The 15,099-nt window shown below is 38.3% G+C and overlaps 1 protein-coding gene across 9 annotated transcripts in view; it reads left to right on the top strand.

The window, feature by feature from the left end:
• The window catches only part of ANKHD1 (ankyrin repeat and KH domain containing 1), a 106,799-nt gene that overhangs the window by 78,457 nt on the left and 13,243 nt on the right, over nt 1-15,099 (top strand). For all 9 annotated transcript variants that reach the window (XM_031607063.2, XM_031607064.2, XM_031607062.2 and 6 more), the window contains 15 exons: nt 1,087-1,232; nt 1,375-1,486; nt 2,437-2,582; nt 2,774-2,916; nt 3,746-3,959; nt 5,250-5,425; nt 6,076-6,238; nt 7,039-7,134; nt 7,391-7,507; nt 8,534-8,708; nt 9,052-9,505; nt 9,937-10,014; nt 11,672-11,818; nt 13,251-13,361; nt 14,761-14,910. In XM_031607063.2, coding sequence (XP_031462923.2) covers nt 1,087-1,232; nt 1,375-1,486; nt 2,437-2,582; nt 2,774-2,916; nt 3,746-3,959; nt 5,250-5,425; nt 6,076-6,238; nt 7,039-7,134; nt 7,391-7,507; nt 8,534-8,708; nt 9,052-9,505; nt 9,937-10,014; nt 11,672-11,818; nt 13,251-13,361; nt 14,761-14,910 — 2,428 coding nt within the window. The remainder of the gene's footprint in view (nt 1-1,086; nt 1,233-1,374; nt 1,487-2,436; nt 2,583-2,773; nt 2,917-3,745; nt 3,960-5,249; nt 5,426-6,075; nt 6,239-7,038; nt 7,135-7,390; nt 7,508-8,533; nt 8,709-9,051; nt 9,506-9,936; nt 10,015-11,671; nt 11,819-13,250; nt 13,362-14,760; nt 14,911-15,099) is intronic.

Here is a 15,099-nt window from a genome sequence, read left to right as displayed (position 1 = left end):
ATATATATATAAATAACCTGAAGTTTATGTTCTCCATCAGTTGCTTGCTTCAGGAATATGCAATGCATTATATACTTAGGAATAATTAAAGCTAATTAAATAATCAATCTAAAGAGACTGCACAGTGTAGGAACTGGCATTCCAGCAGTAAAAGTTACTTGTTAAATACAGCTGTTTTGCAGGACTTTTTGTAGAGTGCATCAGTAGTTGGTGCGTTAGACCTTCCTGGAAAGTGACCCCCAGTTGAGATGAGAGCCTTTGGTTGGAGTTCCCCTCAGATGCTTTCACTGGTTTAACAAGGGCATACTAAGGCCTTATCCCCGTGCATACATATTGCAGGGGTCATCTCTGCTTGATCTGTTAAGGCTTTTCAGCTCTTACCTTTAAAATAAATAATGTAAAAACTTTCTCAACTTCTTAATTATTTTTTAAATTTAAATATTAAGTTGCTCTACTAAAATACTTGTGTCCCTGAGTTGAGATGTACCTTCAGGAGGAACTCTTTCAAAGGCTGTGACCAATCAGAAATAAATCCTAGGCAGCACATGGTTTTCAACTTCCTTTTCCTTCCCCCTTTCCCTCCCCTCCATCTCTCTTCTGCCTTTCTTTAGTTGTTGTAGCTCACAGGTGTAAGTGGCTGTCAACTCTTCTTGCTTTAAAAACTTTCTCTGAAAACCTTCAAGTGAAAAACTTCTGAATTCCAGATTGATACTTCATTTTTGAATGTTAGGTTTGTATTTTATTGATAAATTATCCATCTGCTTAGATTTAGTGTATGATTCATCTTTAGTGGTGAAGATAGAATTTTAAAAGGATAACTAAATTTCATAATTTATAATGTTTCTAATGTGACTAATAAAATTATTTTTCTAAGTTAACACAGTTTGGAGATGATACTTATATTATTTAACTGCTGAAAAACTTCTTTAAGCAAGATACCAAGATGTCTGTTATTAGGAATATTTAATTTGTTTTCCTCCACTTCTATTTTGGCTTCGGATTGTTGCAGTTTTACAGGACTAAATCTTTCTCATATAAAATGTAGAATTTCTAAGAGTGGGCTAATAATGCATTGTTGCTTTTCAGCTGTGAATAGCAGAGTGCCCAGTGGCTCCACTGGCTCCTTGCACACTACAGAATCCCCTACGCCTGAGCCCTGCTCACAGGCATCAAGCAATGTAGTGTCACAGTCAGTGCTCCCTGTGTATCCTTCAGTTGACATCGATGCACATGTGAGTAATTTCAATTAGTTTTGACTAGATTTTCTTTTTGATAAGTTCTGAGAAGAACAATAATAATCTAGCAGCATTAAAAATACTAAAGCTCTCTTAAGGTATCTTTAATTTTTGAATATTTTCTTTCTCAACCATGCAGACTGAAAGCAATCATGACACTGCTCTGACCCTTGCATGTGCAGGAGGTCACGAAGAACTTGTTTCTGTACTAATTGCACGTGGTGCCAATATTGAACACAGAGATAAGAAGGGTAAGCTGAAATAGTAAAAGTTTGCTTTAGAACTACAACTACATGATATTTCAAATAGAGATTTGGGAGCTTTTTCTTCTGAAAGTGTACAAAGCTTACAAAGATGTAGAGTTCTAGTACATATGTGGAAATGTGTATGCCACTTAGTGATACTGTACGGTTTCTATCCATATTTTTGAAATGAAGTTCATCTATCTGAATGGCATATAAGGCAAATTTTTGAAATACAAAGCACTTCTATCATTACAGTTAACCCACCACAAAATACCTTAGTATTCTGGGTAGAGTTGCTAATTTGCTCAGGGATGTGATTTGGTGGTGGGCTGTTAGAGTCGTCAGGTTGCGGTTGGACTTGATGATCTTGAAGGTCATTTCCAACCTCTGCAATTCTGTGATTCTATGATTCTATGATTGGAGTAAATATCAAATCTCAGCTGCCAAGGCTAATGTGGAGTAGGACTCAGGCTGCGTATTGTGTCATTCCCAATAGTCAAATTCTGCAAAATCTTTTCCCTTGGAGCTGAGAGAACAGAATCATCACGCTTCTCTCCCCAGAAGTCATGCTAGCCACTGGAAGTAAGCAGTGTGCGCAGTGAATGTGTATTATCTTCTTGAAACTTCAATAGGAATTAAGTAGAAAGCAGTGACTTGTTTAAAGACTTGAACTGGTCAGAGCTTAATCCATATTGGTCAGTGCAGTACTGTTCAGGTTTGTTTTTTTTTTTTTGATGAACCTTTAAATGTAGCTGGCAGGAGTCATGCTTTGTATGTCTCCAAGTGTCAGGGTCAGGAGGGGGGTAGGAGAGTGTCTGATAGTGTTGGGCATTACTCAGAAAATACTCAATCCGAGAAAGATATAGCTGAGCAATAAAAATCACTGTAAATTGCATACTTCTGATTAAAATTTTGAGGTACTCCAGTTTTTTTTAACATGATCTTTTTTTTACTAGGTTTTACGCCTTTGATTCTTGCTGCAACTGCTGGACACGTTGGTGTAGTGGAAATTCTTTTAGACAAAGGTGGGGATATAGAAGCACAATCTGAGCGCACAAAAGATACTCCGCTTTCATTGGCATGCTCTGGTGGACGCCAAGAGGTACAGACATGTTTATCCTTGATGGATTTGATTTTTTGGTAGTTTTTAATGTAAATAAAAGTTGTTTTTTTATTTTGATGGTATAGTAATTCTTTTTTTTCTAAAAGCTTTTTTTCAATTGAATAACTGTAGATAGTTTTAGTCTCCTCCCAAGAGGAACAAGCATTTATTTTCTACATTGGTCTTTTCAGGTTGTTGATTTGCTGTTGGCCCGGGGAGCAAACAAAGAGCATAGGAATGTGTCTGACTATACACCATTAAGCCTCGCTGCATCTGGTGGATATGTCAATATCATCAAGATTCTTCTCAATGCTGGAGCAGAAATTAATTCAAGGTAACATACCTGAGATGAACCATGTGTGGGACAGATGCTCTGTTGTTGTCTTTAACTCTACAGAGTCATATATTGGAATCTGTAGTTCTTTCAGAGCTCCTTTCAGCCTTTCTACAGTATTGATGTTATTTATGTTAACATTATTAACATTAATAACATTATTATTTATGTTAACATTAACTTAAAAGCATTAATTAAGGTACCTTTAACTACCACAGACAAACTTCATCATCCTTATATCTGAATTTTAAGTGACGCTGTAGTCTGCAAACCTGTTCCTTCTCTCTCCCTTTTCTACCCTTCTGTGATCTGGAAGTCAAATGCAGTTTTCAGTAGAACCAAGCAAATGAGCCAGTCAAAGCACAGGGCAGCTATTTGTACTTGTTTGAAAACTTTCAGCAGAAGGACCAAATATATTTTAGCTACTTCTCTCAAAGCTCCTCTCTATTAGTTGTAGGAAAAGTAATGTTCTTTCAGTCACTAGAAAAACTTTAACTGTGTCTGCATATTAGAAGCATCTGTTCCTGAATCAGATGCAGCCTTGATTGTATGTAGTTCAATACTTGCGTGTTCTTCAGCCACTTAAGCATCTAAAAGCTGAAACACATTTTACTTGTTCATAGATTTTAGTTATTTGTTGCATGTGGTTACTCTGCTGGTTTCTGATAAGCAATTCAAAATTGCTGGTATTACAGGTGAGTGGCTGTGTTTGTATATATTAATGTTCATTTTTGGCTTCCCTTGAAACATTTTGTTCCTCTTAGATACACCTGCGTTTCTCAGAGCATTCACCAGTTCTGGGCACTGCAGTTTATTTCTTTCTCACTAGGACTGGGAGTAAGCTAGGTATTTCTCCTCTGATGTTGGCTGCTATGAATGGCCACGTACCTGCCGTGAAGCTGTTGCTCGATATGGGTTCTGATATTAACGCCCAGATTGAGACCAATCGGAACACAGCCCTCACCTTGGCCTGCTTCCAAGGCCGAGCAGAGGTGGTCAGTCTGCTGTTGGACAGGAAGGCCAATGTTGAGCACAGGGCAAAAGTGAGTATTTGAACTACTTTCCCATATAATTTACTTTAACAAGTGTGTTTCTATCAGTAGTTATTTCTTCAAATTTTCCTATTACTCTTCTAGCATTCATCATTCTCTTTTTCAGTGGTTCAAAGGCAAATTAGTAGTGAAGGGAGGTGGATGTTTAACAGAATGTTTTTGTTTCCTTTAAAGGTATTCGAACACACAGTGTGCTGATGGAAAAATTAAATTGTAGAATCTGCATTGCCCCTCTTGATATGCAAATCTTAATGGAGAAGAGAAGAATCTGAGGATTTATTGAATGTTCTGAAATAAATTTTTTGTTTGCTTTGTTTAAGAATACTGCAAGCATTGAGGAAGATGCATTGTTTGCACTGTGGAAAAGCTGATTGTTTCTTCCAATTTAATAATGAAACAGATTGTCTCTGTAGTACTGGGAAACTTTTCAGGTTTAATATTGGTACTGATATTTGTCAACAGAACAGATTGACCACTCATATTAAAAATGTCTAGACTGGAAGAGAGTTGTGCTGCTATAGTGATCCTCATGTATCGCAGATTGCGTTGTCCACCTGAACAGAAGTAGTGCAATCAAACCTTATAAAGCTTTTATGTTAGTCTAGAACCAATGGCTTCAGTACTGTGTGACTTTCTGCACCTCTGAAACACTCCATAGGTTCCACGTGTTTTCACTCTGGGGCAGCTTTGTTTCTCCTGCAATAAAACAAGCTGTAATCTTGTATGGACTGCCAGACCAATTTTCCTAACCTAGAAGAATGTTTGGTAACTCCTAAGGCTGCTGAAATAATTGCTGTGTCTGCCTGCTTCTGGAAGGAAGGAAAAAGGGATATGGATAAAAGCCAGCTCTCCTGGCTTTGGTTGGGCATGTTGGGAGCTAGTATTAGTTTATTTAATGGTCTGGCAGGCAACTGAGTTGACTCAACATCAGCCTCAGTACTGAGGAAGGGTAGATATAAAGCGTGTAAAATGAGACTGGGGGCATTTTCATAGAAACAGTCGTCTTCATCTGGATCTGTTCTAACCTTTCCTTTAGAGATTCTTTTGAAAACTTTTTTTTTGCTGTTGCGATGGGTATGCAGTGGTAGTCAGTAGTTTGTCAAAGTTTGTATAAATGCAGTGCCAAGAGTTCTTCGAGGCTGCTTCAGGTTAGGCTCCTTAACTTAAATTATAAGCAGCTAAGTAAACAGAAATCTGATTTCTGTGTGTGGCAATTGTGTACAGTTTATCCAAAGTATATTGTATGAATTCCACATCATGTAATTCCTTCTCTTTGCACAGACTGGTCTCACACCGCTGATGGAAGCTGCTTCAGGAGGATATGCAGAGGTTGGAAGGGTTCTCCTTGATAAAGGAGCAGATGTTAATGCTCCACCTGTGCCTTCCTCAAGAGATACCGCTTTAACAATTGCAGCAGATAAGGGTCACTACAAGTTCTGTGAGCTGCTGATTAATCGGTAAATTATTTTTTTCATTAGCAGGCCATGTATTCTGTAGCTATGTTCCTCTGTGGCAAGGGTATTCTTGTTTATGCTGCCTCTCACATCTTAGAGCAAAGGGAATGGGAATCTTTGGAAGTAGCATGTTGCATCTGCTCCCTACTCTTTCAGTGTTATGATGGAGTATCCTGCTACTCTAGTATTAATTAAGCTCAGCAGACAGCTGAGATCAGAGGTAAGCAAACAGTATCTGATTTGGCAGCTTTGCATATTAATCCAGAAAGTTCCATGTTCATTACCCCTCTGTCACTTATGAGGCAAGGCCTGGAAATAACTCTTGGCTCTACAAGCGTAACCCTACATGCTGCTAAAATCTCAAGAGGCTGTTCTGTTGTATGGATAGTCACAATGTTAATGATAAGCTAAGGGGACCTTAGATTGCTAGCTGATTAACTGTGACGCAGTAGTCTGCATTCAATGGGCCTTTGTCACTGGGAAACGAGAGGGAGGGAGTCTTAATCCTTGTATTACTATGACTTAAAGAGCAGATTTCAAGGACAATTTCTCTAGCCACTAGGTTTCAATAATTAAAGTTGTTTATGTAATTGTATTCTGATCTTTCATTATCTTATCTTTACTCATGTCTGATTACACTTGTACTCTTTTAGAGGAGCGCATATTGATGTTCGTAACAAGAAAGGAAATACACCTCTTTGGTTGGCAGCTAATGGTGGTCACTATGATGTAGTTCAGTTGCTTGTGCAGGCAGGAGCAGATGTGGATGCAGCAGATAATCGGAAAATAACACCTCTTATGTCAGCGTTTCGCAAGGTAGGACGCCAAGTTGGTTGTGTGATTCAGTGTTAAATGTTTTCAAAACAGAATTTCTCATTTGGTCTTATATCTGACTGGTGATTTTTGGAAGAATCAACACAACAAAATTTCTGTTTTCATAAAGTGTCTGCTTTAAATTAATCATAATCTGTGAATCCTAGACCCTCTGAAGAGAAGAACTAAAACGTATATCACATCAAACTCATTTTGGAGAGATGAAAATTATCTGTAAAACAAATTAACTAACTCTGTTGCAGAGAATTTATTAACTTTAATGAAATGTCAAACAAGTCTAGAGCTCTTCTGACAAATGAAAATACTAAGTATGCCATTACTGTCCTTCCACTGCTTGTCGATAACTACTTAGGCAACATTTGTCTATTGTCTGTGTGGCTGCACAGTGTACCCCATCAGGTAGTGGATCCAGCAGCAGTTTGCTAGGATAATATTCAGGTGGCTCAACTTGTCAATCAGACTTGCCTTGCATTGGCTCTGTGGAGTGGCTGGCAAGAAAGCGAGCTGGGGGTGACAGATGAGGTCTAAACAGAGTGGTCTTGACTGCTAAAAATGTGAACAGATAGCTCTGTCCTTAAGCCCAGTTAGCTGCTCGCATTTAAAATGAGATATAAATGTACTGGAGAAAGATTAACCACTTTTCATTTCAAACAGTAGTTTACCAAAAATCTTTTTGTATATTCTCAGTCTTTTGCATTGAACCAAGAGATACCAAATTTGTATTTTGATGATGAATGTTATCAACTGTATACCAGAGACCAGGATTTTCTTTGATGTTCTAGGGCCATGTGAAGGTAGTTCAGTTCCTAGTGAAAGAAGTTAACCAGTTTCCATCGGACATTGAATGCATGCGATATATAGCGACTATAACTGACAAGGTGAGTGTAACTATGAGGGAAAAGTCCCTGTATATTATTTTCAGTAAAAATATGTATGGGAAATTCTCAGTTATTCAGAAAGTGAATGTATATGTTTGATTCAGCGTGCTTTTTCAGATCTTTTTAATATAAAATATAAAATTAGTGTTTAAAGTCGGAACTATTTTGTATGCTAATGAATGCGTTTTATAGAGCAAGCATCTCTCCCTTAATTTTAGTTTATTACAGATGTAACAAGAAAAGTTTTGTATTCCAGGACCTGTTGAAAAAATGTCACCAGTGTGTGGAAACAATTGTGAAAGCTAAAGACCAGCAGGCTGCAGAGGCAAATAAGAATGCAACTATATTGCTGAAGGAGCTAGACCTGGAAAAAGTGAGTGGAGAATTGTGGTCATCTATCTTAATGCCTAAAACTGTGATTTAGGGGCAGTAATTCTTCATATTGTGACTGTATCTACTTTCCATAAGAGTATATACTGAGGGTATAGAATTGTTACTTTATCTAGACACTCCACTGTCCTTTTTATTGTGACTAGTTGCTTTCTTGCATTACTTCAGCACAGAAAAAGAGTGCAAATAAGGGAGATCTTCAGTCTCAGTGATGTCGTGCATAGTATGTTGTATATAGTGTGAAAGGTAGTCCATAAGTTTTATGGGCCAGTGCTCAGTTTTACAAACTATACAAAGAAGAAGCTGCCACATGAGCTAAAGTAAATTGAAAAGGTGATGTGGGAAGTGAAGTTTTTCCTCACTGAGAATATTAAGTGTCCCAGACTAATGCAGAGAAGTGATCTGCAATGGACATTCTAAATGGAGGCTCTTAGAATTGTTGATGAACAGTTCATACAGTGTTTAATTAAAGAAGGAAGATTTGGACAAGTTTCGTGTGTGTTTTCATGTTCCAGGTTGTTAACTCATGAACAGTCTGTCAGTTGCTATGCAAAGCTACAGTATGGCACTGCTGTTGTGACTAATCTCATACTAAAAAACGTGGTTAAAATGAGGAAGTGAGACCAGTTAATTCTGTAACGTACCGTGGGATAGTTTTTAAAGTCAAAACTGTTAATCTCATCAGTACTTTTGCAACATTAAATAATGGTTTTTGATAAAGGACTGAGATAATGAGGGATCTTACTGGCTTTATCAGTAAATTTTTTAAGTGTCTCTCACTTGTTTGTATTTATTGTTGTTGTTCTTTGGAAATTTTTGGAACCACTCAGTCCTGTTGTTCCATAATGTCTGTTGGGTTTCTGCATAATGCTTCAGTTTGTGAGAAAGTCATCCTAGTTCACTGTGCTCTCTTCTCTTTTATCCCCTGCCCCAGTTTGTAGGAAAGATTGGAATTACAATTTAGTCTTTGTGATCATATTTAAATATTGAATCCTTTTCTCCTACATAGTCAAGAGAGGAAAGCAGAAAACAAGCCCTTGCAGCTAAGAGAGAGAAAAGAAAGGAAAAGAGAAAGAAGAAGAAAGAGGAACAAAAAAGGAAACAAGAAGAAGATGAAGAAAATAAACCTAAAGAAACTCTAGAACTACACGAAGATGATGATGATGAAGAAAATGATGATGAAGGTAAAGAATGAGTGTTTAAATGTGAAAAATACAATTCTAGAGTTGCCTTTTTAAAAGCACCTAGATAAGGTAACCTGTTAGTAAGCTGGCTTCTTTGGTACTGTGATGTTGTTGTATAGTTTCTACCCTGGTTCTTACCTGCTGTTAAAGTGTGAAAGTGCTGTGTTGCTGGTAAATCTTTGTTTTTTCTTCTTTGTTCCCAAACCTTTTTCCTACTTGGTGATTTTACAGCTGCATATAGTGCAAATAGACTTGACAGCTTAGCAGGAGCATAATCTCGGTTGAAGTGTCCTCAGTCAGAGGCACTGATTTATATATTTTGTGATTTTGGGTTTTTTTCCAGCGGAGCAAGAAGTTCCTATAGAGCCTCCTAGCGCAACTACTACAACTACAATTGGGATTTCTGCAACTTCAGCTACTTTCACCAATGCCTTTGGGAAGAAGAGAGCTAATGTGGTGACTACTCCCAGCACAAATAGAAAAAATAAGAAAAATAAAACAAAAGAGACTCCTCAGAATATGCAGATAATTTTGCCAGATCAGCATATATCTCTAGCACAGCAAAAAGCAGATAAGAATAAAATAAATGGAGAGCCAAGAGGTGGTGGTGCAAGTGGAAATAGTGATTCAGATAATTTGGATAGCACAGACTGTAATAGTGAAAGTAGCAGTGGAGGTAAAAGTCAGGAGCTGAACTTCACGATGGATACAAATTCCTCTGAGCGGCGCTATGCCTCATTGCTTATCCCTTCTCAAGAAGAAAAAACAAGCACTTCAGCTTCAAAAACATCAACAAGGTGAGACTTCAGTGTTATTTCCCTGTTTCTTCAGTGTTTTGCCTGTGCTGATGTAAATTTTCTGCAGCTTGGGCATTATACCAGCTGGAGCTTGGGACCAGCTTGGGATGAGAGAGAGTTAGCTTGCTTGCTTGTTAAATTACGTTGTCTGGTTTATTAAATGCAGCTTTGTCAAAATACTAGAGATAAAATTCTTGTTATTGCTGACTAGTTTAAACTACTCTAGCAGAACAGACAGTTAAGTCTCTGCATTGTTTTAATAACTATGCAAAACTCTGAACTTATTGGAGTAGATTTTAGAGTAAACTTGCAGGGAATTTAAAAAGTAAGAGCCAGCCTTATTTATAATATAATCACAAGTTGTCATTATCCTGTGATTGCTTTCTGATTTCATCATTAGCTCCTTTGAATTGCTGTCTTTTTTTTTTAAGGAGGGAAGAGGCTGATGACTCTGAGCATTTCACCTGCCAGGTTGATGGCCAGTTTGATTTAACCTTGTCAAGCCAGAGGTGAGAGTCAAAAGAATTCAGTGAATAGAATTCAGTCCATACTAATGACTTGGAAGATTATTGAGTTGCCAGTGAAGGAGCTAGTGACTAGCTGTTGTAACACCAGTTTCTGAATAGGATCATTACTCAAAACCAATAAACTTAAATAACCTCTAAATTTGTAGTCTTTGCTGAGAAATTTGCCTCTGCTAACTTTTACTTATATGGAGATCAGATTCATACTACTTACATTTTTTTCCCAGGCATTAAGAGAGGTAGAGGCTATAGGGACTGATCTGCAGGACACGTGGCTACCTTCAACAAGAATGCAGACCTGGCATCACAAAGCATAGCAAGCAAGAGGGCTGTTGGCTGGGAGGGGGGAAGATAAGTTGGACTCTCGGCTTTGTGGATTTTTTTTGTTGTTTTTTTCTCCTCCAGAATTAAAATTGTCAGCCATCGTGGTTGTGAGGAAGGGGAAGAGTTCCCTAAAATTCTTAGGAATATCAGAAATTGAATTGTCTATATATTCTGTTTTATGAATATAAGCTGTGTCTTGCCTTTGACCTCTCCTACAAATGCCTTGGAATCCTGTATGACCCACTAATGTAGAGTTAACTAACTAAATATGTGAGATTCCTTAAACTGAAGAAAGGGGTGGTTCTTCTGTCAGATAGAAGTATACCTAAAAACCATGACAGTAATGAGTACGGCTGCTTTGTATTTTTTAACTTCTGCAGGTGCTCTTTACTCCCTGCACTAAGCAGTCTTTCTGAAAAGTTTCTAAATTTTCTCCTCCTGAATTTCTTTTCTTTTTCAGCATAGACTTGTTGATGATAATGCTGTTGTAATTGGAACATTTTCTAAATATGCCTTAGATTTGTTATATTTTGTTATATTTGTTATACCAAATCGCTTTATAAGTCATTCATTGACGACTAGCCTTACATTTTAGAGATTGCCTCTGTTTCAGTGCTGGATGTGAACCTGAGCACCCAGAAACACTCTTTTTACATTCATGTAGATAAGTTAGCCTACAAGAGCTTACCTGGTCCTCTCTTTCTGTCTCATCCAGACTTTACTCTGTTTTGTGTTGCCAGTCTATTGCTACGGTTGTGTTAGTACAGGTTTTGCATATGTATTTTCATGTTGACTTCAACAAGAGTAAAATATCCTGAAATCCATGTGCCACACACGGTTACCTGTTCATAAAACGGGGGGGGGGGGGGGTGGGCAGAGGGTAGAAGCACTTACCTTCTGCTCACCTATTTACAGGGAATCTCTAAAAAGAGATGAAAAATGAAGACATTTTCAAGTACCTAGTAAGAAAAGGACATTATTATAAAAGTATTTTTTTCTTAAAAACCTATTAAAAAGGAGAGCGCATAATCTGGGTGTAACTTAAATGGTTGTGTAACACTTATTATGAAGTATTTTATAGATTATGCCCTTAGTGCTTCTAATATTACTTGATTCAGTTTAGCACTCCATTTTGGAAGGAATGCAGTGAACTAAAATGTAAGAAATTATTTAAGTCAGCCAACAGTTCTTCCAAGTAGGGTGGGAAATAAAAAAGGATGAAAGCAGTTTATGCTGGAAGTTTTGAGGTCCAGAAATGAATGCTCTCATTCTGTCACTTTTGTTCTATAATTTGTAATCGGCACATTTCTGTTCCCAGACTTGATGGTGAAGGTAATGCAAATTCTTTGTCAACTGCTTACAAGCCTGTTTCCCTGCCTCTGACCTCTCCAAATGTAAAGCTGAATCTGACCAGTCCAAAAAGAGGCCAGAAAAGAGAAGAAGGCTGGAAAGAAGTGGTTAGAAGGTAAAGAATTTAATTCTGTGTTTAAGAAATGTTTCAACATTTTTATTTCCAAATTATACTCAAATGTAGAATTCCATCAGGTTCATATAACTATTCCACTGTAACAATTAGAAAAAAATCCATTCTTTTTGTCTTGCAGTGCTGTGAAAACAAATTACAGTCCTAATTTGTAGTAACCCCTCACTAATTTAACATATGAACATTTTATTTGGCATAAGGGTTTTCTTTACATGTGTTGTCGTTGGAGTAAAAGATAAGGTAAAAGTTAAGGTGTATCTTAAGATACAGAAGGAGGAGGGAACAAATGGCAGCACTAAAGCTCCTAGTTGTGGATGATTGCTTGCAATAAAAGTGGAGTAGATGTTGGTAAAGTATAATACATGTGGATGATCACTTTGTGGCTAAATTTCATTGCATTTTGAGTGGTTACCTTGATTGCCAATTACAATGAAAATTTTGTGACCTTAATTCAGTGTTGGAAAACCTTTAAATCTAATTGTACTTCTGTAAAACACGCTCCCTTTGAAAATGTTCTGTTTTTTTTTTACTATCTAGCTAATAACCACTCAATCTCATCTGCGATCATTATCATATCTACTACTTTTAACTAGTAACAAACATCTGGCTGTTCTGTTTTGCTCCCTTTATTGAAAAGGAATGCAGTATGAACATAGAAGTGTCCCATGTTTAGGTGTGCATATAATGCCCTGCTGCTTTTCTGTTCTGCAATGGTATAACTGTATGTGCCCATTCTAGGGAATTTTAGGCTGTGTGCACCATAGTTGTACAGAGGAAGCTACAAACTCTATAATAACTTTTTAAAAAAAAAGGCATTTTAATCTGAAAACTTAAACATATGAACCCTTAGAAAGTTGACTCAGTCTTCTGCCTTTTGTTGCATTTACATTCTCTGCTGTGACATGTTCTTGCCAAATGTATAGTCACAGACTGCCTGCCACTTGGTGAGTCATGCAGGCATGAAACAGTTGGAGAGGCAGCTGACTTATCCAGCACTGCACACAGACCTTGGAGCTGCTCCCATCTCTCCTCCTGGGTCTCTTGAGAATTGCTTTGTTGGGTGTTGTCTGCTGTTGAGATAGGGATGCTAGTTTTCAAGAAACAGCATCTAAAACCTGAGATTTCCTAGTCCTTAAGGGATCAGGTCTCATCACAAAGACTATGTGCAGAAAGTGTTTTGTACCCATGTTTGCTGTGCCCTGATGATTGGCAAAGCATTCATCCAGCCAAAGAGCTGTTTGGCGTATGTAGCTTTGTGTACAAAATGCCTGGGAGCTGCATGCCTTCATCTTCTAAGTCTCTCCCAGTCTCTACAGCAGGAATTTTTCTCCTCCCCTCTCTCTGTGAGTATCCCGCTGTGGCTAGAAGGGATCAGAGAAGTAACCAATGAAAACATCCCTTCTACCCTTGACAGGCAAGTAGGCAGAGTTTTGAAAGACCCTCCCCCTAGCAACACTCTGCAGCCAACACCAATTGAGCAATTTCAGCTGCAGAGAGGAGGGCGCTGCTGTTCAGGAGCAAAAAGGTACTGTTTGGGGTACTTAAGGTAAAAACCACTGAGATTTGTGGGTAGGGAGGGAAGCGGCAGTGGGTGATGGGTGGGAGGGATCCTGGGTGCTGGGGCAAGCTCTTTTGGTGGAGGAATTTGTTGGTTGATGGTGGCGTTGGGGTTCCTTGTCGGCAGAGTTGAAAGAACACCAAAGGGACAGCTGGAATCCTTGGTATAATGGGATCTTCTCAAGTTAAGTGATATTGGGAGCTTTGGTTTGGGGAGGGAGCAACAGAGTTGTCTGGCTTGAGCAAGGAGCCTTTGGGGTGGTGGTGAGACAAAGGCCCAAAGCATGAAATTGCCTTGGGATGAGAGCTTGGTGCATAATCTGAGTGCCTGAGGATCAAGTTACTTGAAATTCTCAGAGTGAAATAGCTGAATGAAGCTTGCAGCAGGGAGTTTGTGGTGATCTGTACAGTGTTCAGAGGTGCTTGAAATGCGGTCATAATGGTTTCTGAAACCCCTTTGAATCCCCTCTAATTGTTCAGTGTTGAACTACTATTGCACATCACTAGTTAGCTGGAAAGCACTGTACGGGCTTGAGAGGTACAACCTTTAAAGTCTGGGAACAGAGGTGGCCCATAGAGACCTTGGCTGGGGTCTGGATGCAAGCATAGTTCATGTTCGAAGACTCCTCAGTGCTGCATGCCCGCACTGACCCACCAACACCATGTAAATCAGAAAAATGCTAAAATGACTTATTTCACTGAATGTATGGGTTGCAATGTTGTGGCCTAAAAGTGAGCCTGCTCCTGAAAAATCTGTGCTGCCTTTGTAGTGGCTTCCAGCATCTCACTGAATTGCAGAACTGCACGGTTTAGCAGTCTGATATCCACCATTGTGTAGTGTCACCTGTTAAACATTAAGATCTTTTGTAGCCTCTTTGAGGTCTAAGAGAAATGAATACTAAAAGGGTTGTGAATGCATGTGGTACGCAGAGCTCATCACTGGGAAGATATGGAAAACCATCATCTACTAGTTGTGAATGATCAAAGTAGCTAAGCTGTGGCCTTCTGTATTTGAAGCAGTGCTACTTGAGTAAATTTAAGTCAATAAGTTAAGAATTTGTCTTCAAAGATACACGCACAAGATAAGATAAAATTGGAAAATGTTTCTGATGCAGTACATGAGGCACATTTGTGATACACCAGTGGTGGTAGAGATGCTTTTGAAGAATCCTTGTTAGGTGCTGAAGATGACAATCTGAGATTGGTGATTTTTAGAGAGGCTCCAAAGGGTGAACAAAATATCAGCAGAAAACCACTTGCTACCCTGAAACATAGATATATTATTTCAGCCACGTGTGAGACAACGAGGCATTTTTTGTGTTTATTGTTTAAATACATTTGACAGATTTATGATCTTTGTGATATAGGTCAAAGAAATTATCTGTCCCAGCTTCTGTCGTGTCTAGAATAATGGGAAGAGGTGGGTGCAACATCACAGCAATTCAAGATGTCACTGGTGCCCATATTGACGTTGATAAACAAAAAGATAAGAATGGAGAAAGAATGATCACTATAAGGTACAATTTTTAGAAATGAAATTCTAACTCAGAAATGTCATTTATCAAGAACTTCTCTTTGCTTTTTAAGACAGGACATACTTAGTTTCTTGGCTATAAAATAGAACTTTTAATACTGCCGCCAAGATATGCTGATGGTCTGCTTATTCAAAGTTACTTCTTGACTGTGGCTATCTTAAGGATTAATTT

Source organism: Phasianus colchicus, chromosome 15, assembly GCF_987193195.1.
Source record: "Phasianus colchicus chromosome 15, bPhaCol1.hap1.1, whole genome shotgun sequence".
Taxonomy (NCBI): Eukaryota; Metazoa; Chordata; class Aves; order Galliformes; family Phasianidae; genus Phasianus; species Phasianus colchicus.
This window is presented reverse-complemented; position numbering and strand designations above follow the sequence as displayed.